This window comes from Nicotiana tabacum, chromosome 7 (genome assembly GCF_000715075.1).
Source record: "Nicotiana tabacum cultivar K326 chromosome 7, ASM71507v2, whole genome shotgun sequence".
NCBI lineage: Eukaryota > Viridiplantae > Streptophyta > Magnoliopsida > Solanales > Solanaceae > Nicotiana > Nicotiana tabacum.
In genome coordinates this window covers 134,096,549-134,120,293 of record NC_134086.1, presented here as the reverse complement: position 1 = coordinate 134,120,293, position 23,745 = coordinate 134,096,549, and the positions used below count along the sequence as shown (strand labels likewise).

The following is a 23,745-nucleotide window of genomic DNA, read 5'->3' as shown; positions in this document are numbered from 1 at the left end:
TCACTGGGTGCGGATTTTGAACTTGTTGCAACTGTGCCTTTGCGAGATAGTTCATTGTTATTGTCAGTTCTGCTATAGCCTGCCCATGGTCATGTAGCTCTTTATGCAAATGAGTGATGGTGGGGTTACCCTAAGGCACATTGGCTCTACTTTGCCAAACGGAGGAAGTGTCAGCTATCTCGTCAAGAATGTCACAAGCCTCATCATAAGATAGTTTCATGAAGTTGCCTTCAGCAAGTTGGTTCATTATACACTGGTTTGTTGTGTTAATACCCTATAGAAAGTTTGTTGGATCATCACCTCAGTCATATCATTTTTGGGTAATTCCTTCACCATTGTTCTATAGCACTCCTAAATCTCATGTAATGGTTCGGTGGGCTCCTGGTTGAAGGCTAAGATCTCATCTCTCAATGCTGCCATGTGCCCCGGTGAGAAAAACTTTGCAATGAACTTATCTGCCAACTCATCCTAAGTAGTGATGGAATGGTTGGGAAGTCGCTCAATCCAATCCAATGCCTTCCCTCTAAGTGAGAAAGGGAAGAGTCTCAACCGAAGTACATCCTCGGACACATTAGTTTGCTTGCTCCCCCAACAAGTATCCCCGAAACCCTTGAGATGTTTGTAAGCATTTTGATTGGCAACGCCCGTGAAATATCCACGCTGCTCTAGCAATGTCAGTATCACATTGGTAATTTGAAAATTGCCCGCCCGGATCCCGGGTAGGACAATTGCACTTGCATAGCCTTGGTTGGGAAGCACTCGAGAAGCCACTCTTGGAGGTGGTGGGGGAGGGTCTGGAATATTATCATTGGCATGGCGGCCTCTCCTTTGTCCTTGAGGCATAATAGGGACCTCAACATCAACATTGTCATCTATATGCTCCCCCGGTGGAAGATCTCCAAGAGGTGCGTTGTTTAAGTTTGCTGCCATTTTGTACCTGAAATTGTGACACACACAATTAGTAACACAGAAGGAAAGAAGAACAAAACACAAAACTATTTAGATAGATAGCCAAAACCGTTAGCTCCCCAGCAACGATGCCAAAAAGTGATCGAGGCCAACCCTGCACTACTACAAAGTAGCAAGAGTAGTCGAAGCAGCTTTTACCCGAGAAGGTCGGGATCGATTTTCACTGGGAGCTAGAAATGGGAATTGAGTTTCTATCTAAATTGGAGTTGCGTAATTGCTCCTAATTGCACTTTTATTCATATTTGGTTTTGATATTACTTCTAAATTTATACTATTAAGATGCTAAATTAAGCTAAGAGTAAACTATTGAGGGTTGTCTAAATAGTTAAAGGCACTAGGGAAGTGACTATCTCCTAGGTGGATACTTGACGGGTTCTCGAGTCTAAGGCTAGGTTGTCTTATTTGGGGATTACGATATAACCATTGCACAAAACTTCTCACTCTATACCTATCGATAGTTTGAGTGATTTTGCCCTAATTGACTTTCTCAAGACCAATTGGGTATGATAATTTGTGCAAGCAATTGAGGTTCAAGTCGGATATTACTATCTCTAGGTTTAACCCATTAATTGGGGCTATCAATCTCTTGAATATGCCCCAATTCCTTATTGGACCAATTTTCCTAAACTTAGGCTCTCTTTCTCAAGAAGAGCCCAAGTCAAATAGGCATAACTAGTGTTTGCAACCACTAATTAAATATTAAAACCATAAATTAGTCCAAATATCAAACACCCATAGACATCCAAGCCTTAAAACATAAGACTCATCAATTACTCACACTAGGGTTGAGCCACAACCCTAACTAATGGGTCTAGCTACTCATGATAATAGAAGAAAAAAAGAAATAGATGAAGAAAAACCCATAATGTTTAATTACTAACTAAAACTTGAAGATTCAATGATAAAACTATTGTAAAATTACTCAGAATAGTAAAAGGACACTATTCACGAGCGCAACTCTGCTTGAAATTACAACTGATAATGTAAAAATGGGAAAAGAAACTATTTAAACTAGGAGGAATTTTTTGGACAAAATTACCCCGGCGGGGTTAGTGCGGACCGCACAAAATCGAGTGCGGCCGCACTGAGGCTCTTGGCTAAAAACTTCTACTCACTGAACTTGGCCACCGCAGGCCGCACAAAATACATCGTGGCCGCGGTGACTTCTATTGCGGTCCGCACAAAATCAAGTGCGGTCGCAATGAAGCTAATACGGTCCGCATGAAATGCTTTGCAGCTACAATGCTTGAATGTCTGAAATGAGCACTCTCTGATCTTCCTCTTTCCGGACTGCATAGAATAGAGTGCTACCGCAATGGCCCTGTTACACTGTGCTTGGACTTGTTCTTGGTACTTGTGCATGTTTCACTCCTTTTTGAGCTGGTTTTGACGAATTATCACCTTGTTGACCAAACCCTGCAATCAAGTAAAATATGTAAGCCTTTGGGACTATTTTGTACACATTTCTAATCAAAACTCGAGTAAGAAGGAGTGTACAATGCATCGTAATCCCTAGTTATCATAAGTCAAGGTCCAAATACCATAATATTACATGCAACCACTTTGGTAAGGCACATTAAAAGATTTTACCACAAATTGAAGCAAGACATTAGAGAAGGAAAGAAAGTTAAAAATATCGAGAATAATATTGCTTCTATTGTTCGAGATGACCTTCTTTTTGCTTATGATGAAAACATCATCAATTTGGTATCCCATGAGATGAGCTAGATAGTAGATTCTGGAGCTACCTCACGTATCACACCAAGAAAAAACTTTTTCTCATCTTATACTCCTGTTGATTCTGGAGTGTTAAAGATGAGCAATGCCAGTGAAGTTAAGGTGTTTGGTGTTGGTACAGTTTGTTTGAAAACTGATAATGGTTCAACGTTAGTTCTTCAAGATGTCAAGCATGCTCCAGAATTTCCTTTCAATTTGATCTCGCAGGAAGATTAGACGATGAAGGTTACCATAATGTCATTTTTAATGGCCAATGGAAGCTCACCAAGGGCTCGTTAGTAGTGGCTCGAGGAGTCAAGTCTGGTCTTTTATATATGACACATGGTTCTATTCTTATTGACTCCATAAATCTGGTGGAAAATGATACTTTATCAGAATTGTGGCATAGAAGATTGAGTCATATGAGCGAGAGGGAAATTACGTATTTGACTAAGAAAAGTTTTCTTTCTGGAGTGAAACAAGCAAAGCTAAAAAGGTGCATTCATTGTTTAGATGGCAAACAGAAAAGGATTTTCTTTCATAGTCATCCTTCCTCAAGAAAGCCCAATTTATTAGAGATTGTGTGGTCCTTTTAAAATAAAGTCAAAAGGTGATGCACTTTACTGTGTGACCTTCATTGGTAATCATTCTCGTAAGCTCTGGGTATATCTTTTGAAATCTAAAGATCAAGCACTTGGCGTGTTTAAGGAATTACAAGCCTTAGTTGAGAGACAGACGGGGAAGAAATTAAAATGTATTCGCACTAACAATGATGGTAAATATTGTGGTCCCTTTGATAATTATTACAATGAACAAGGAATTCGTCATTTGAAAACTCTGCCCAAGACGCTTCAATTGAATATTTTGGCAGAGAGGATGAATAGAACTCTAGTTGAGAGAGTTAGATGCTTTCTTTCAGAGGCTAAACTTCCAAATATATATTTGGGCGGAAGCACTTAATACTGTTGCCTATGTTATCAATTTGTCTCCTACTGTTGCTTTGGATGGTGATGTCCCAAACAGAGTTTGATTTGACAAAGATATTTTTTATGATCACCTGAGAGTGTTTGAGTTTAAATCTTGTGTACATATTCCTAAAGATGAGAGATCGAAACTGGATGTCAAAACTAATCGGTGCATTTTTGTCGGTTATGGTCACGATGAATTCGGGTATCGTTTTCATGACCCAGTTGATAATAAACTTATTAGAAGTTGTGATACAATATTCTTTGAAGACCAGTATAATGAAGATATTGACAAAAATGAGAAGATAGATTCTCAGTGTAATGAGCGCTTAGTTGACATTGATTCGGTTTCTATTACTAAGGCATCTATTGCACATGAAGGAACCCAAGATAATAATGAAGATAGTGATCAAGATCAAAATGATTATTATGGTGTGGATGTTATGGATGCTCTCGTTGATGAAGTTGTGGTTGATCAACAACCAATTCATGCTCAGGTAACTACTTCGAATGCTCCAGAAACCTCTCTTAGAAGATCTACAAAGGAGAAGCAAAAATCCATGCGTTATCCTTCTATGAGTAAGTACTTTTGACTGGCATAAGAAAACCTGAGAATTATGATGAAGCCATGCAAGATACTCACAAAGATCAATGGATAGAAGCCACGGAAGATTAGATGAAGTCACTCCATGAGAATGGCACATATGAGTTAGTGAAATTACCGAAAGATAAGAAAGCTTTATCAAACAAATGGATGTTCAGAGTAAAGCAAGATAATCATACCTTTGCGCCCAGGTACAAGGCGATGTTTGTTGTTAAAGATTTTGGCCATAAGAAGGGAGTTGACTATGATGAAATTTTCTTATATTCGTGTGGTTCTAGGTTTAGCTGCAAGTCTAGATTTAGAGGTTGAGCAGATGGAGGTCATGACTACTTTTCTTCATGGTGATTTAAATGAGGAGATTTATATGGCGTAGCCTGAGGATTTCGTAGTTAAGCTTGTAGATAAGCATGCATTTTGCAAAAAATTAGCAGGTATGAAGCTTGTCAATAGTCCCTCTGCTTGAAGACATATTTGGTCCCTTGGCTGGATGGGAAGATTGTTGGGCTCATGCCCATGTTGTCCAGCCAAAGGCCCAATGCTCTAATCCTATTCTCTTTTGATCTCCATTCCTATTCGGAATTGGATTCAGTTTTTGTTCCTATTTAGAGTTGGTTTTGGCTTCAAGAGAAAGCACCACTCATTATCTATAAATAGGACAACCTTGGAGAATTGTTCTATGCTCATTGGTACAAGTCTTTGAAAGATTTAAGCACATAATAGTGGTTTTTGAGAGAGCTTTCATCAAGAGAGAAGAGAGAAGAAAAGTATTTATTTTGCTGCAGATTTTTATCCCGACCAGCCAATTTCAAATTACGTTTTCCAATTCGTTAACCCTTGGATCGGGCTGAAAGTTTGACTGAGTGTTCGTAATATCTTGGTGTTTGATTTGGACAGTAAAGATCGAATTTGGGGGCTCGAAGCATCTGATTTCGAGCCCCGAACACCAACTCCAGTTTTATGGCTTCTCCTCTTTCTTCAATTGATTTGTCATTGCTCTTATTGCTATTGTTGCTCCGTATTTGGCACTTGTTGTGTAGCCAATTTTGATAACTTTTGCAACCCTCATTGTTATACTAGTGGAGCTTTTTTCATCTTTGTGATCACGTGATTTTTACCTTCGATTTGAAGGGCTTTCCATTTGTTGCTCTTTATATTATCTTCTTTATTTTCGGGTTTGCCTCTTCCTCGACATAACAATGGTATCAGAGCGAGGTTCACAACAGGTTCATCTTGGCGGGTTCAGTTCTAGTCGCAAACTATTTGACGATAATCATGATTTTTGTTTGAGAAATTTGACCGGAGTGCTACGCACATTGAGACAAACTTTGCGATGGAGATTTGGTGATGCGGCCTGTTGAGTATTATGTAATGAAGGTGAATCAAGTTTATTTTATTAGAAAATTCAGGCCAAAGGGGAGAATTGTCAGTTGTTGTCCTGATTTTCTCACCATATTTGGTTATCCTATCTATTGAAGGAAAGGATAACATATTTATCATAATTGGATTTTCCTTTTTGTAGAAGGAAATTATAAATCTCTCGTATTTGGCTAGTCCTTTTTCTTGTAGGAAAAGGTTTGGACTTCTATAAATTGAGGATCTTTCCTTCTCATTCGATAACATCCACGTTGTAGCCATAAGGGTTTGAGAGTCATGTTTAGGGAGAGACCTTTATCGGACAAGTGTTAGTGTGTCAATTGTGATTGCCTATGCATGAGGTTGTTCTCTCGATATTTTGTACTCTCTTTTATATAGTGGATTGTTCATCTCTGTCTGTGGACGTATGTCAATTGGCCGAATTACATTAAATGTATGTATCTCTTTTGGTATATTTCTCTTTTATTATCTTATTTATCGTCGTTAAAGATTTAGCTTCCGCATAATACTTAATTTTTTCGGCCCTAACAGAGTTATATTGTCCATTAATCCATCTTTTCCAGTAGACCAAAATAGTGCATTGCTGCTGAATTCTAGACGTCTTTGGTCATGTGCCATGTCTGGTCTGGAACAAGGTTTCCTTACACGTTCATCTGCCTAGATCAATTATCATATTCATGCATTTAATTTATTGACTCCCCATTCCTAAATTTTATGACGTCCCAAACAACTATATATCATAACTGCTCACTGTTTAATTTACGCGTTTCTATCTATTTCTTCTTTGACCTCCTCTATTTTTCTTTCTTCTTTACATATTTGATCTTTCCTTTCATTTCGAATAGAATAACATGGATGTTCATCTCAACTAGTCATACTTCTTTATAGTATTCGCAATTTCCATTGATGTTATCCATAATATCAGAACTTTCACTACTCCCAAATAAATGATTAATATCCATGTTCATGAAATTTTAGTTTTTACCAATGTATAAATCTATAATGAGACATTATAATTCATGTTTGCTACACTTTATCGACTGATCAATAATTTTTGTTTCCCAGTATTCATGCCCACGTGTGCCAAAATTAGTGTGTTGCGCTTGTATATATTCCTCTCTGCCCCATTTATTTTACGCAATATTCCCTTTTTTTGTGCCCCGAAAAAGAATATTTTTCTCTTAGAAAACTATTCTTAATATTCTCATTTTACCTTAGGGGCAAAGTTATGTACTGGCCCAAGGGTGGTCAACTGAATATCCTTCACCGAAAATTTTTATTATGTATAAGATAAAATGTTAGTTGTTATTGATTAAAAAATAGACTTTGAACACCCTTAATTTGAACACCCTTATTGAATTTCTTGGCTTCGCTGCTGTTTTACCCCTAGTAACACGATACATTAGGACTCACATGTTATAAAAGTTCATTCTTGTATAAAAAAAATCACCACACAACTAAAAGAATAATATTGGTAGTTGAATATATATGACTTACATATCAAATAAGTATATATCTTTTTAAATATCGTAAATTTGTGCTGTCAAAAGCCTTGGCATAAAATGAAATAGAGAAAAATTATGTTTGTTCAAATGCCTGTTAATCCACCAAAGCAACAAACCTTTGGTCACTGTAATTACTACCCGCTGCTCCTACCGCCCGCTCTGTAATCACTTTCATTGTTAGGCATTTTCTATTGTACAAGCATTTACTCCTACCTCATTTTTCACTAGCTAGTTGATGGACCAACATTATTGTTTTTGCTATAAATTCCATTTCCATTATCACCACATGCCCCCCGTCCTTGTTCCACGAGATAGCAAACCAAAATGTCAAAGCAGCTCCTACTCTTCTTCCTCACTATTCCCTTCATCTTTTTTTCTTTAGCTCTACCAATTATCGGCCAAAGTATTCCTCCATCACAATCACCTTCCATCGCATGCAAATCCTCACTTTACCCAAAACTCTGTCGATCCCTTCTCTCTGCATTTCAGCATTCTCCTTCTAACCCAAATGACTACAGCAAGTTCTCTGTGAAGCAATGCCAGAAAAATGCCGGCAAATTGTCCAACTTAATCGCACATTTTCTTACAACCCAGAAAGGGAGAGCACTATTTGTTAACACCAAAGAGATTAGTGCTTTAAATGACTGTCACCAGCTCTCTGAGCTCACAGTCGATTACTTAGAGTCCATCTCCGACGAGCTGAAAGCGGCTGACGGAGCCACAACTTCCGACGCTTTAGTTGGAAAAATTCAGACATTGTTGAGTGCGGTGGTGACGAATCAGCAGACGTGTTATGAAGGACTGAAAGAAGCAGGCAGTAGCATGGTGGCGGAATTGTTGGCGCCGCTGAGCAACGCGGCGGAAATCTACAGCGTGTCCCTTGGGCTGGTGGCGCATGCATTGGGACGCGTAAGGAAACCCAGAAAAACTGGCGGATTGTTGGCTGAGCACAGAGGATTGATGGAGGAAGAGTACTGGGCACGAGATTCAAGATTGATGGCTTCCAAGGTAATCCCATGCCTAGTTATAATAGAGTAGATTTTTACACCATCTGTATCTTAAAAGGTAAAATTATAATTCATGCAGTAACCTAAAAATTACATTACAATAGGTTAAATCATACCAGTAGTGTAATTTTTAAATTTAGTAATGTATACAAGTTATATGAGTTATTTCGGCCATGTCAAATAGCACAAACAAATATTTTTGGTCATTTATTTTTCTGCCTTCGCATTGATTATTCCACCGCCCGCTATTATTGAGTCAACCATTGCTAGATCTTTACTGCAACTGCTGTAAGAATTTAATGAACTTTAGTAATGTACTCGGATTTTAAGATAGTACTCATAAATAAAAGCTACTTAGCCAAAGTAACCTTGGGCATAGGAGAAAGGACAGATAAAGACATTAAAGAATATTAGTAGTACTTGTGGAATATCTTTCTTGGTAGATCTTGTTTGGGATATATGATGGAGAAATAATCTCATGCGATCAAATTACATTTGAATTAAAAAAATGAACATACAAATATATCTTAAGTTTTATTTATCAATCTTTCATAAAAAAAAAATCACATTACTAAAATAACAGTTATAATGAAAACAAAACACGGTAACTTACTTTTATCTTGTAATCACAAATTTTGTCTCCCTTTTTCTATTGACTAGTTATAAGTTGGTTGTGAAAGACATAAGTTAACCTACGGAAAGATCAACAGACTAACAGCGTATTTTGATGCTATTTTCTATATGGAAAAAGAAATAGTTGGTAGATCTTGTTTTGGAGAACATCAATCCTGCAATATGTAACTGACTCTCTTTTGTCTTCTGCTCACAACTAGCTCTAAGGATGAAGTGGTAGTTTTGTCTCTTTCTCGTTTCCTATTGAATGGCCTGAGTAGCCACAGTCCACTTGTTATTAAAAATGGAAACTACAAGTACTACCATATTTATTTCACAACTAGGGAACTTTTAGTAATCTATAATTAGTTTATATAAAAGAAATAAAAAATTAACTACAAATATTGATAAAATCCCAATATAAATTTTTAGTAGAATTAGAGCTTTGATAAACTACATTTTTTTTTTTATCAAATTTTTAAGAAAATATTTCGTATATTTTGTGAGTGGGGAAGGTTAATAGAGAAAAAATCGGAAATAAGTTTTTATTTCTCTTTGCTTTTTGTTTTTATTTTCTTTCAGTTGATCTTCTTTTACTTTTTCTTTTCATTTCTCAATCAATCTAAAATGCCTCTATTATCTACTGCCGCTCTATCCTCTATTTTTTTATCTTTTTATTTTCTTTTTCTCCCTCTGTTACTTCCTTTATTAATTATTTTTCTCTTTCTCCCTAGTCCCTTCTCCTATAGTTACTCCAAAAAATAAAAACTTTTCTCTCTTTTTAATGTTTATAAATTTTTATTGTTTCCTCTTCATTTCCTTCAAAATATACAATAAAATTTTCTTTTATGTCAACATTTTGGTCACTTATCATATAAATAGAGAAAGATAACTATCCAGAAGAGAGAGAACTTAGTGGAGAATAGTCGAAAAAAGAGAAAACCTTATTGTTGCATAGTAATTTACATATAAGAAATACAACAACAACAACAACGACCCAGTATAATCTCACAAGTGGGGTCTGGGGAGGGTAATATGTACGCAGACCTTACCCCTACCCCGACGGGTAGAGAGGCTGTTTCCAGGAGACCCTCGGCTCAAAAAAGCAACAGGAGCCGATATATTAGTACCATAAAAATGCATAATAAAATAACAGCAATATAAGAGATATGAAATACAGAATACGAAATACGAAATACAAAATAGATGGCTGGTATAGTAAAACTAGCAGGTAAAGCCCTGCATCAATAGACGACCAATGACATTCTTAGTCTAACTCCTAACTGGCTAGTCTCACTCTATTGATATAAGAAATCAGGCAAAAATATTTAAGATAAAAAAAGTTATTTTACATAATTAGTTCCGAAAGAAGGATGAACAATAATTTCATGTGAATTTTAAGAGTAATAGATTAGCTTTGTTTTCCTGGGAGCAATGCCATTTGACAACCATGAAACAAAGTTTTCATAGTTTTGTTTATATTTGACGATAAATTCTTAGAAATTATAATAGTCGAAAAGCCTTTGTGGGATAAAAAGACCTAGAAATTAAAGTTAGAAAAAGAAGAAAGCATATGAAAATCAATAGAAAAAAATAGAGTCCAAAAACTCAACCAAAGAGATAAAAAGGAAGGAAATAGTTATTTAACTCGTATACTACAACTCTTTGTTATCCTCATCTACTACACATTTTTATTGTATCACGACTTTACAATTCCTTCTCTATTACAGTTTCAATAATACATAGACAATTGAAAGGGAGGAAAAATGAACCATGTATTGAGATAAAAAAGCAAAATAAAAAAATAACTATTTAGTTTTAGAGAAGTGTCAAACTTATGAACTTGACTCTCGTGATAGCATAATGTCAAGTTCTGCCGGCTGGTTCTTTTTGCAATTTCACTCATTTGAGGTAGGTTAAGAATCTGAGGGGAGAATGCTGTGCTGCAAAAATGGAGTGATCAATTTATCACTTATAGCCAAATATATATTCGTTAGAGCAGTATCTTCATATTCCAAACAACTATTTTTTCTTGGTACAACAAACTTATTCTTCAACCAATAAAATATTGTATTTGAAAAATAAAAAAAGAGAGTAAGAAAACATTGCATAACTATAATTAGCATCCTTTAAATTAGTTTAGCTGATAACATGCAATGTAAAAAGAAAGAAAAAAAATAGTAGTACTTAACAGAAAAAAAGTAAAAAGGCAAAAATAAAAAGAGAAAAAAAATAAACCTCCCTGGCATGTTACTTGAGAGTGAGAGTGTTGTTCACATTTTATGGACTATGGTCAGACTCGAAATTTGTGAGGGTTACCCAAAACAATGGAGGTATGAAATTATTTTATATAGAGAAGGTGAAGATATGAAATTTAGTCATAAGGGAGCTGAAGAGCTTCTTTTTTTTAAAGGCAAATAGATGTAAAGGTTTTTTTTTGGTAACTCTTGAGACATAATGAGATGTAATAAATTAATAAGATAATTAATGTTGAATTATAAAAGAAATTGAATGAAAATGATTTTGGGACTCTTTGTGCCATATACGTTCCAGCTTGTTTTTAAAAAAGGAAAAGGCAAATAGATATGAAGGTTTTTTTGTAACTCTTGAGACATAATGAGATGTAATAAATAGAATAATTAATATTGAATTATAAAAGAAATTGAATGAAAATAATTTAAGAACTCATTGTGCCATATACGTTCCAGTAAAATGATGATAATGGTCTTAAAGGTTTATAATATTAATTAGGTACTAAAGAGAGTGATAAACATTGAGTAATTGCAAAAGATTAACATACAAAATTAAGTGTATTAATTTTAAAGAGTTCATTGAAAGAAATTTGGATTTTTTGACCCAAAAAATCCAAAAACATAAGAAAAAAGATAAGTGACAATCCTAATTTTAGAGAGGTGTCACGTCATCTTTTTTATTCCCAACTTTATATATATATATATATATATATAGATGGTTAAAGGAAATGTGTTACTGGCTGCATTTTTCTAGGAAGACTGGAAACTAAAGAAGAAAAGAAACTTGACAAACGTAAAAATTTGCACCCAATTCTTGACTTTATAGTTGAAGGAAAATCCTCTCCCAAAAAAGAAAAAAAAAAGATTAGTCTGTGTGAGTGCTAGTAAATTTCACTTTTGCCCCTATACTTATGGCTGCAAAGTCAATAATGTCCCTACTATACCTTGGCTCCATATTGGATTGCATTCCCAACAAATCTGTCGCAGTTTAATCCCTACATGGTTCGTTCCAAAAAGAATGATCCATTTTTAAATTTGAAAATAATTTAGCTTGAATTCTCAATTTTACCTTTAGTAAAAAACTTTTATAACTACACAAATACAGTGGACCTCTTTTTGAGTTGTTTAGGATCACAAATTTCAAAAGTCATTCATTTTTTTTTAAACGTCGTGCCCAGTCAAACAGGTTCACATAAATTGGAACAGAAGGAGTATATCTATGCGTGAACCCTTTAAGATCTAAAGTTAATATAGCTCATTTCCTTTTTATCAAGTGTAATCCTAATTTGTTTAAAATAAAAATTAAAAATTAAGACCGAGAAAAGAAATTAATTACTCGTGCAAAAAAATTGCTAGATTAATTGTTAAACAAGAGAAAAGGTTTGTCAAAAAATGAAGAAAAAGGGAAGTAAAATGATGGGATATTTAATCGGTTGACTATCTGATTACAAATTCAGGAACTTCAATGGGAAATTTTGTCCACAGACTAAAGTTGGGGAGGTCCGACTACATCTAATGGGCCAGTTAAATGTGTACATTCTCATGTCTTGGTCTTTCTTTAGACACTATGGAAGTCTTAAGAAAATGCACTCTATATATATGTATTGATTGAGCATAAAATTCTAATTATATTCATCTAATTTTGAAAGGTAAAACTTGTTTTGGCATAACGTACCATACATTGATTTTTTTTTGAAAATGTAATAAAGATTATGTTAAAGAAATTTTTTTTGGTTAATTTTGTTAAAGAATAGAACCAAGAGTGATGAATCGTACAACCATTGTTATGCACTGATGTAGCATAAATTATGATTAATTCTTGTGACTCATCATAACTTTGTATCAAATTAAATAATTTATATGAGGGAGGCACTAAATTAGCGTGTATGAAAGTTTGTAAGAAGAAATTGCTTGTTTTAGCACCAGAAAGGAGAAAAAAAACAAGTGAAATAAACTCCCACGAATTATGAAAGAAACTCATGAGCATAAAGATTGTCGGCATCTTGAAAATTATGGTCCTTGCCTCCTTTCAAACAAAAAACTGGGAAAACTTTGCTATAATTATTGTCTCATTTACTAGCAATATTAGTACCACATGGCACATGTCCTTTTGAGATCTAAGCTCCTTGACTCGTTCCTTTAAATTTTGGCCTGTTTATTTGAAGGGTTAAAGAAAAGGGTAGGAGGTCATAAATTCTTCTTGAGCTTTATTCTTATGGATAAACAAATTTCTTCTATGTGCACAATTTTTTTTGAAACAGGAACTATTTTGCATGTCAAATATTTATTCCTATAAGAAAAATTAAAGAAAATGATGTAAGAAAGGTGTCGTAAATAGGTTAGATCAACCTATCATTATCAGTGCTAGTAATACGAAGTTATGATGTTTTGGGGCTTAAACTTCAATGAATTACCAAGGTAGTCATAAGAGATCAAAATAGCTACTCAAAGAGATTGAGGTTATATTAATGGTACTATAAATTGTGGCAGATCACATATGTACATAACTTTCATATACCTTTTTGACTTTTCATGTTTAACACGAATCTGTTTAATGAAAAATTCCAAGAAAATTTACACACTTAAAAGCAGGTTAACCAAGCATCGGAGAGGTCTCATCAAAGGGGTGGAAGGATTCTTGACGAGTTGGTAGAAAATGGTGTTCACATTAATCAAACAGTAACAGTTAGTCCTTATGGTGGCTGCAACTTTACATCAATAGGTGAAGCCATTGCATTTGCGCCTAATAACTCGATGATTGAAGATGGCTACTTTCTCATCTACGCGAAGCAAGGATACTATGAGGAGTATGTTGTCGTGCCAAAGAACAAGAAGAATATTATGTTGATTGGAGAAGGAGTTGATCTCACTGTGGTTGCTGGTAATCGAAGTGTCATAGACGGCTGGACAACCTATAATTCAGCAACCTTTGGTAAGTAATTAGCCTTTTACAAATTGACAAATTCATCCCAAAATGTCATGTTTAAGTATTACTACTACATTTTTGCAAAGGGCGAGCTAGGTATGAAATTATTTTTCGTGTGCAGCCGTTTCAGGGGAGCGATTTGTAGCCATAAACATAACCTTCAAGAACCTAGCTGGTCCTTGGAAGCACCAAGCTGTAGCTCTAAGGAACAATGCGGACCTTTCCACATTCTATAGATGTCGTTTTGAGGGCTATCAAGATACTTTGTACACGCACTCTTTAAGACAATTCTACAGAGAATGTGATATCTATGGTACAGTGGACTTCATATTTGGCAATGCAGCTGCAATATTCCAAAACTGCAATATGTTTGCTAGGAAACCAATGCCAGATCAGAAGAATATTTTCACAGCACAAGGCCGAAGTGATCCCAACCAAAACACTGGCATTTCTATCCAGAACTGCACCATTCAAGCTGCACCTGATTTGGCTCAGGAGATGAATGGCACGTTAAGTTTTCTTGGCCGGCCTTGGCACAATTACTCTAGGACTGTTATCATGCAGTCGTATATAGGAGATGTGATCGCGCCCGTTGGATGGTTAGAGTGGAATGGGACGAATGGACTCGATACCCTTTACTATGGGGAGTTTGAGAATTATGGACCAGGGGCTAATACAACAACAAGAGTACAATGGCCTGGTTATAACTTAATGAATGCTTCACAAGCAATGAACTTTACTGTCTATAATTTTACTATGGGAGATACTTGGTTGCCCTCTACAAATGTTCCTTTCTCTCAAGGCCTGTAGTTGGAATTCCTGTATAAATCAGATAGCTTTATGTACCTTTTGTTCCAATTCTTTTCTTCAATTTTATTCTTTAACTTAGTGCTTAGATGAAATTTCACAGAGTTTCACTGATTACTAATGCTCTTGTTAGTGTAACTTTTTCAACTCTTTCTGATGTGTGTTTTTACATCATGTAATTTTACATTTGTCAACACAGAAGCAACGAAATATAAATGTATTTGTATATGCTCATAGAAAACGTTCATGTATTCAATGATCTCAGACAATTAACAGAATTCAACCAAGAAACTTCAAGTTAAGAGGTGAAGTGATAATACGTCAACATCCAAATCTTCTAATATCAACTCTCCTCCAAAAAAATTCTCTATTTCTTTTTTTCACTTATATACGCAGGCATCCAAATAATTAATTTTCCAAATTCTGTTTGTTTGAGCTGTTTTCGGTGAAAAATTTAGTGGAACTATTTTTTTTTTTTGAAATTTCCAAACTCATTTTGTTGAGTTTAAAAGATTTGAAAAAATGATTTTGAATCATACAAAAATAGCTCAAACAAACAGAGTTTGCAAAAAGAGACTCAAAATCCTATTTTGCAAATTTTGTTTTGAAAATATTCAAACAAACGCCTAAAATTCTCCAATTATGGCATGGATTACCTTTTTACCTGTCGAGCTGTAGCCTTAAGGACTTTTTTGAATCAAAAAGAGGGAAATAAGACAAATGAAAAGAAAGCAAATAAAGTTAAAGAAAAGGAAATAATGCATAGAATGATGGGAAGTTTCTTGTATCAGAAAAGATTTGGACGGTGCTGTAATATAATGCAAAGTTTGAAACTTAACGCATGAGAATTTTTTGGTTATTGGATATTCCGAGGTCCATTCCCATCATATTTATTTTGTATCTTGTACCAGAAATATCAAAGAATTGCGAGAAATATTACAGAATAAAATATTAAGATATACTCAAGTGACACTTTCTCTTGAAATACTCTAGAGATAAGTTGGCATATTATCTCTCTGAACCAAAAAAAAAGAAAAAAGAATATTATCTCTAATTTGTACTATCTTAGTATATTCTTTGTAATAGTCGACTTGCTTTTTGCGATTCTTTGACGTAGGTATTATTGTCGTAAATTATTGTCTCTATATTCCTTTCATCATTAATTAATTCTTCTATTATAAAAAAGAATAAACATAAAAGCGCAAAATATTCTTATCGATCTACTTGATATTCCGGTCTTCGTCCAAGTAAAATTACATCACTGATGATTTATTAGGCTAAGAGTATAGAGAACCTCAATTTAACAGAACGAGAGATTCAAAACTATTTGAGTACCAAAAGATAGAAGAAGAAAAACTCTTTAGAAAGGAGATGCTCAATTGATGTTAAAATACTTTCAAAAGCATAAATTTAAGAATCAAAATATCTTTAATGCAATTAACTCCTATAAATTAGATAAAAGGCAATTATATTTGTTTCTCAAGTATATGGGATAAAGAATACAACCTCTCCAAAAAATTTATAAGCTACTCTAGACTAAATTAGGCATCAACTCAAAAATTGTCACGACCCAAAATCTAACCATGGTTGTGATGAAATATAAATATAATATAGAAAAATGTGGAAACGAGCCCCAAACATCGGGGTGTCACTAAGTCATGAACGTCTAAAACTATAAACTAAGATATATAAACTGTCTAATTGTCCAAAAGAAGAAATGACAAGAGGAGTAACAAGGTCCTGCGGACACTAGCAGCTACCTTGCAGTCTCCAAAGATAGCCGGCCTGAACTCAACGATAGTCGCGCTCTAACTCACCTGGATATGCACATAAAGTGCAGGGTGTAGTATGAGTACAACCAACTCAGTAGTAACAGAAATAATTAAGGAACTAAGCAGTAGTGACGAGCTAAGTAAAACGGTCCAATTATTTATTTTCACAATTTAAAAAATAAACAGAAATAAACAGGCAAATTCCATAACTCAGTAAATGCCACAAAGAAATTTAACAGATGAATGCAGCAACAACACAAATAAATATAATCTCACAGCAGTGTCACTCCATCACTGAGCACTCGCACTCAACACACTCAAAACACTCAATACTCTGCGCTCACTAGGGGTGTGTACTGACTCCGGAGGGGTTCCCAAAGCCCAAGCGCTAAGCACAAACAACTCATGTGCCATCATATCAATACCTGGATCCGCACGGTCAACTCACGTGCTATGCAGACAACTCACGCGCTATGGTATCAATACCTGGACCCGCACGGTTAGCTCACGTGCTACGCGGACAGCTCACGGCGCTGTGATATTAATATCCTCAAAACTAGGCACTCGACCTTACTCAGTCATGTACCTCTCCAGCCTCACAATGCACCAACAAATAATGGGATACAGCCCACATCAAGTATCACAACATATCAGCAAAATAATAGAGACTGAGGTAAACATGTACAATAATTTCTATGACTGAGTACAAATAACGTGAGCATGAATGAAGCCTAATTATGATCTCTAACGTGAAGGCAAACAAGTTCACCAACAAGTAAAAAGCATAAACACAGATAATAGTTATTAGGCCTCACAACCTCACGGGACGGACCAAGTCTCAATCCCTCGATTATACACCCACGCGCCCGTCACCTAGCGTGGGTATCACCTCCAAACAATCACATGATATCAAATTCTCCGAATTTATACCCTCAAAGACAGAGTTAAAACTGTTACTTACCTCAACAGCGTAAAATCCTACTTCGGGATGTCCTCGACCCTCGACTCGGTCTCCAAAAGCTATGAATCTAACCATAATCAGAATAATTTTATCAACATGGCTAGAGAATTGAATTCCACAATAAAAACTATAAAAATAGGCCAAAATTCGAAATCGGCCAAAACCCGACTCTCGGGCCCATGTCTCGGAATCAGTCAACAATGGCAGAATCAAAACCCTCATCCTCTCCCGAGTCTAACCATATAAAATTTATCAAAATCGGACTCCGTTTGGTCCCTCAAATCCTCAGATAAAACTCTTCGAAACTCAAACCCTAACTCCTTCAAGTTCACTTTGAAATCATCAATCAAATCTCAAAACAAAGATGGATTCATGAGATATAACCAAAACCGAGTAGAGAACACTTATCTTAATCCATATGGTGAAAATTGCCTCCAAAATCGCCCAAATTCGAGCTCCCCAACTTAAAATATGACCGAATGAACAAATTCTTATTTCATATATTTTTTTGCCAGCTATCTGCTTCGTTTCTCATGCCAAACGATCCCGAAACGCATTTTTTATGCCTCCAATGGTTTTCTTGTAAAATTTTAGTCAAGTTAGGCTTTTGAATCACTCAATTTAACCTTATAATGAAGGAGATATATTGGTTCCAATATTTGCAAATAGTGCCGATTTTTAAATACGCTGTCAGCGGCAATTTTGTAATTAATCTGGAAAAAATCTGGCAACTTAATTCTTAATAAAATGACCATAAAATCCTCATACGATGTCCAAATTTGATGATTCTTTTTGCTACAGGTCTGTAATTACGATACAGATCTAATACTTCAATCAAAAAAGAAATCGGAGCTCATTTGTTCAATATGATATCATTTATGCTTGAAGAAACAACGTCGAAACATAAGAAAAACGAGCGGAACACAACCCAAACCTATCTGAAACTCACCCGAGGCCCTCGGGACCTCAACCAATAATTCCAACAAGTCATATATCATTACCTGAACTTAGTCGAACCTTCGGAACACCCAAAACAACACCAAAACACCAAATCAACCTCGGATTCAAGCTTAAGAACTTCTAAACTTTCAAAACTCGCTGACAACTCCGAAACCTATCAAACCACGTCCGAATGACCTCAAATTTTGCACACACGTCACAAATGACACTACGAACATACTCCAACTTCCGAAATTCCATTCCAACCCCCGATACCTAATTTTTCTGATGCCCACCAAAATCGCCAAATTTCTAACTTGCGTCAATTCAAGCCTAATTCTACCACAGGCCTCCGAATTATATTTCGGACACACTCCTAAATCTAAAATCACCCAACGAAGCTAATCGAATCATAAAAATCCAAATCTGAATTCGATTACTCATAAGTCAACTTCCGGTTGACTTTTCTAACTTAGCTTTCTAATTAAGAGACTAAGTGATCATTTCACTCCAAAACTACTCTGAACTCAAACCTACCAACTCGATACAACTCAACACAGCTGAACAACAGATAAAGAAACAAAAATGGGGTAAACGGGCTAAAATTCTCAGAACGACCGACCGGGTCGTTACAAAAATAATTAGCTACAATTATTGTATGTTAGACTAACATTAGTAAATTAGTGATTTCTATTGCTATTTTCTTTATTTATAATAAAAAATATTAAAGAAGTAAACATAATCGATAACTTACCTGTAATAGGCTTTAAAATTACCTAATACTAATAGTGAAGAATTGTTGTAATTAGCATTAACTACGTGGAATAAAATCAAAAAGATATTGTAATTACTAATTAGCGTAATTGAAAAGTGAAAAGTTATTCGTGTTCGTACATATGTTGATATTTTCTTTTTATTCAGTTATATATGCAAGAAATTTTCTTACCCCTTGTCTCTATATAAGGATATTTTAATCAGATTGCCAAAGTGGTGAAGTCATTGCTTTTTTATTTTGACGATATTGCCTTAATATTATGCTAACTTTTACACCATCCTACCATCTTTGAACTCTGGATTTAAATTAACATATTATGTAAAGAAAATCTTTACAGTATAATTTAACATATTCTAGACTTTTACTTGCAATTTCCTTTTCAACCTAACATGTAAATATTACTATACAACTTTCAAACTTTATATTATATCATTAATTATGTCGGAAGAAGAAAAAGAAAAAAAGGGAAGGAAAGAATGATAACCGTATCCGTAATAGCCAACTTTCAAGAATAACAGCTAGATTTGTGATTGCTTGTCAAATAAATTTACTGAGAGAAGAAGCAGCAAAAAGCAGAATCACTGTAAGTCTATTCTTTACTCTGTTTATTGTTTTCTACTAAGAACAAATTCAAAAATAAATGCATTTCTTTTCTTTTTTTTGGTTTCTCTTTCCTTTACTTTTACTTGATCAAGAACTGCGATTGAATTTAGCTGCTTCTTTCCTATATCTGATCATTTTTTCGCCTTTCCCTTCACTTTGGTTGGTGTACTGTTTTCATCTTAATTAATAGCATGGCATTGATTCAAAAGCAACTCATGAATTTTTCACTAACTCAAATGCCAACAAGAATGTTGAATTCAAGATATGAGTCATGAATTATAGTTCATAGGCAATCTTTGGTTGATTTTCTTTTCTTTTTATTCCTCCCTTTTTAAACTAATTCTAGTTCGACAAACATGTTTGGGCTCTTCATTTATACAATTCTAAATTCTTGCTTTCATATTTCTTTATACTGCAATGAAATTGCAATGTTAACTGAAAGTTAGTAGATGAATAGTCATTTTCCTTGGAAGGATAGAATCTTGACTTTGATTGGGGATTCGCTCTTCTTTTTTTTTTTTTTTGCCGAATTTCTGGAAATGTAATTACACTCATCATTTTATATGTGAATTGTAATTTATTGATTAAAATTTTCGGAAAAGATAGTACCTTTATGTTGATAGTGCTTGTGCTGTAGATAAACATCATCATGTTCCCCCCTTGTTGATATTCTTTCTCTAGAAATATTGACCAACGTAGAAGCAACGCCAAGATGCCAAAAAGAACAAAATTCTGTGGCAAAAAGGAAAACCAAACAAAAAGGAAAAATAATTCTGATAGCAATCCTTTATTCCCACCTATATCAAGAAGTCATATATAGATTTTGCTCACTAGTAGTGATTTCATTGTTTTAAAAACTGTTTTTTTTTTCAGCAGCCTGAAAATGATCATGGGAGCAGAAGGTTTTGGTACAAAATCTGCAATTTCTAGGACTTATGCAAATATGGGGTTGGAAGAATATGATAAAGGACATCCCAAGATTCTATCAATTCTAGCTTCTGTTCTTGAGAGAACAGTTCAAAAGAATGAGAAGGCAATGAAGGGATCGAAAGAGAGAGGTGTTGTGACCGTCTTCCACGGCACAAGATCCCCTGTTTTGACAGTTCAGCAGTACATTGAGCGCATTTTTAAGTATTCCAACTGCAGCCCTTCGTGTTTCGTGGTTGCATATGTATACTTGGAGAGATTTCTCAACCTGACTGATTGTTTACTGACATCGCTTAATGTTCACCGGATTTTGATCACTAGCATTGTCTTGGCTGTCAAGTTTGTTGATGATGAGTAAGTATTATTCTAGACATACTACTGCCAATTTTCACAAAGTTCATTGCTATGTATCCTAGCTAGTTTTTGTGCTTTTTCAATAGAATTTCAGATGATGAGTGTTTGATAGAACCTTTGCCAATATCCAGTTACTTTATAATGGAAATGTCTAGCTAAAATTTCGTAGTTTCAAGTGCCATAGGATAATTGACTGTGGAGCGGCTGCTTGCATCCAAAGATCAGGTTCAGATGCCACAGCACTAGTTAACTTGGAACAGTGTTATCAAAGGCACGCTTAAGCTATGAAGCAAGGCTCAAAACATGTTGAGCACTTCGCATCGCTTAGCAGGCACTTCAGTATTGTCATCAAGGCTCTAAGGCATATTTTTCCTTGCCAATGAGTGTAATCCTGAAGAGGCGACAGTAAACAATTGATATTTCACTTTATCATAAATTTTCTTCGATTTCTTTATCAATATATTTGGTATTCATGCTTATAGATATTAGTCTTGGACTATACATATATATTTGTTATTTTCTCCATTTGCGCTTTTCTTCATTCAAGCCCACGTTTTATTTGCGCTTTGCGCTTAAAGCTCCAACAGACCTTAGAGTTTTTTTTTGCGTTTTTCGCGTTTGATAATATTGACTTGTAAACTCTGAATTACGGGAAAGGTGATGGCATAATGTTGTACTTTTCTCCTGAATCAATTAGTGAAACATAAATAAATTGAAGTCCTGATCAATGCAAACAAGAGGCTTGACTTAAGTTGGAATTATAGGTAGTCCCTAATGTTATGTATCAGACATCCCATGATGACAGAATCTGCTTGATAAAATGTAACAAAACCTCTTAACATGGTTAAAACTGTTGGATTTCTTATGAGATTTTCACTCTTTTTTCAGCTGCTACAATAATGCTTATTATGCAAAAGTAGGAGGAATAACCACAGCAGAACTGAACAAGCTGGAGATGAAATTCTTGGCAGCCCTTGATTTCCGATTGCACGTAAGTGTTGAGAGCTTTGATAAGTACTGCTTGCAGCTAGAGAAAGAAGACAATGTGAAATTACAGATTGATCGACCTATCCGAATATTTGCATGGGGAAAAGGTATGATAAATAAAGACATAGTATCAAATTGTTCACCTACAGTTGGAGGATACACTTGTAGAGCTTTCTAAGTGTAAGGATCCAATGGACAAGCCTGAAGATGCAGAGAAAAATCTTCTGAATTGTGTACCTGTCTTTGCAGAATTGATAAGGGATTGAATATTAACTGCTGGTTTATGCCTCAACTGTGACTTTTCTCTATGTTTCATGTCTATATTTAAACTTAGCCAATTCAATATAAGCAAAACTGAAGCCATGAAAAATTAATGATCATCTTCTATAAACCATGTTGCAAAAATTGCAACACTCAAACAACATCTATTGTTTAAAACAAAGTGTCTAAGGAATTTGACTTTGTATAAGCCATATTTTGGCTGCAAACATTAGAGGGATTACTTCAGCTGCTTACTGAGCAGTCAAATATGTTGGTCCAGCTCCCCATTTCCTCGTTTAATTTTTACTAACCTCTCATTATAATAATAAACTGAACACATATGCCCCTGGCCCTGTGATCGAAATCCAAGATGTCTTAACATCATAGGCTACCAGCCGAGGACATTTAGTTAGGAAAACGACAGTGCTAGAATCCCAGAAGCCATAATACATGGACTTAATACGTGTTAGGCATTGAAAGGTAAGAAGTTTGTTCCAAACACCAGGTTGGTCTAATCCGAACCAGAAAAAGTAGAAAGATGGCTGAAAAATGGTTGAAGCTGGAAGTGGACAGCAGGGAGGGTGGTTACCGCCATGGTTGCAGGATTTCACAGTGCCAATCTAAAGTCATATTCAGTATTATATTTCTGAAACAAAAACAAGCCATCGGCAGGATGATGATGGGGTGTTTCAATTAAAGGGGTTTCTCCTATTTTAGTTAGTATACAAAAACTAAAAACTTTGCTGTTTGTTTACTGGCTCTTCTTAACAATCTTCCTCCGAATAAAAGCTTTGTTGCTTTTACGAGAAACCCATTATTCATTCGGTGCTGGCCTGCCAAGCCTGTTTTTTCGCAAATGTTTTACGATCAACTAAAAATGCAAATAAATAAAATAAAAAAGTGAAAATTCACCAACAGATGCAGCAATTGTGTAAAGCCAAGTGTTTTAGGAATTTGACCTGGGCAAACTTCAAATTATTTAAGATGCTCTTGTTTAAAAGCCAATGGTGCAATGGTCCAACCCTTGTCCATTTTCCGCCCTCTTCGTTTAATTGGTACTGAGCTCTCCTTGTAATAATAAACCGAACAGCCATTCCTCTGGCCCTGGTGTCTATATTCGAGATGCCTCGTGTGCCCGGTCCTAACATCTTTTTTTTTTTTTTTGCTAGGAAAATGAGAGTGCTAGAATCCCAGAAGCCACAATAACACGACTTAGTAATATGAGAAGGGCATTTAAAGGTAAGAAGCTTGTTCCAAACCCCTGCAGCGCCTGGTTGAATCAGTAGCCATATATCATATACGGATTTGTCAGTGCTGTTTAAGATGGCAATGGAGTCATCAAACAATATTAGACTCGTAAGATCAAGATGGTTATAATTATGCTCGAGGGAACAGATCACCTTGAATATTATCTTCAAGGACGATGTGC

The 23,745-nt window shown here is 35.3% G+C and overlaps 2 protein-coding genes and 1 long non-coding RNA gene across 9 annotated transcripts; 2 read left to right on the top strand and 1 right to left on the bottom strand.

The window, feature by feature from the left end:
- The first annotated feature begins 7,185 nt into the window (after window positions 1-7,185).
- Window positions 7,186-14,801, top strand: LOC107818643 (putative pectinesterase/pectinesterase inhibitor 25). The gene is made up of 3 exons (XM_016644682.2): window positions 7,186-8,141; window positions 13,597-13,936; window positions 14,052-14,801. The coding sequence occupies exons 1-3, from the start codon at window positions 7,458-7,460 to the stop codon at window positions 14,738-14,740; spliced, it is 1,713 nt and encodes a 570-aa protein (XP_016500168.1). The 5' UTR covers window positions 7,186-7,457; the 3' UTR covers window positions 14,741-14,801.
- Window positions 14,802-19,607: 4,806 nt separating this feature from the next.
- Window positions 19,608-22,347, top strand: LOC107818644 (cyclin-P3-1). Of its 6 annotated transcripts, none has more exons than XM_016644685.2 (3): window positions 19,608-19,767; window positions 20,661-21,068; window positions 21,957-22,347. In XM_016644685.2, the coding sequence occupies exons 2-3, from the start codon at window positions 20,671-20,673 to the stop codon at window positions 22,231-22,233; spliced, it is 675 nt and encodes a 224-aa protein (XP_016500171.1). In that variant the 5' UTR covers window positions 19,608-19,767; window positions 20,661-20,670; the 3' UTR covers window positions 22,234-22,347. The 6 variants fall into 6 exon arrangements, with proteins under 6 accessions (XP_016500171.1, XP_016500172.1, XP_016500169.1 ...); XM_016644686.2 differs by having other exon boundaries at window positions 19,609-19,767; window positions 20,664-21,068; XM_016644683.2 differs by lacking the exon at window positions 19,608-19,767 and adding an exon at window positions 19,789-19,946.
- Window positions 21,816-22,330, bottom strand: LOC107818646 (uncharacterized). 2 transcript variants are annotated; one of them, XR_012693545.1, is made up of 2 exons: window positions 22,199-22,330; window positions 21,816-22,095 (listed from the first exon to the last, which is right to left on the bottom strand). It is a non-coding gene; the product is annotated as an uncharacterized LOC107818646 (long non-coding RNA). The 2 variants fall into 2 exon arrangements; XR_012693546.1 differs by having other exon boundaries at window positions 22,203-22,323.
- Window positions 22,348-23,745: the final 1,398 nt, after the last annotated feature.

Bases quoted from the DNA above. Each gene is read 5' to 3' on its own strand.
- LOC107818643 (XM_016644682.2), top strand. From the start codon at position 7,458: ATGTCAAAGCAGCTCCTACTCTTCTTCCTCACTATTCCCTTCATCTTT. The intron at 8,142-13,596 runs GTAATCCCATGC...ACTTAAAAGCAG, and splicing joins CAAGATTGATGGCTTCCAAG to GTTAACCAAGCATCGGAGAG. The intron at 13,937-14,051 runs GTAAGTAATTAG...TTTCGTGTGCAG, and splicing joins CTATAATTCAGCAACCTTTG to CCGTTTCAGGGGAGCGATTT.
- LOC107818644 (XM_016644683.2), top strand. From the start codon at position 19,825: ATGCATTTCTTTTCTTTTTTTTGGTTTCTCTTTCCTTTACTTTTACTT. The intron at 19,947-20,660 runs GTTGGTGTACTG...TTTTTTTTTCAG, and splicing joins TCGCCTTTCCCTTCACTTTG to CAGCCTGAAAATGATCATGG. The intron at 21,069-21,956 runs GTAAGTATTATT...CTCTTTTTTCAG, and splicing joins GTCAAGTTTGTTGATGATGA to CTGCTACAATAATGCTTATT.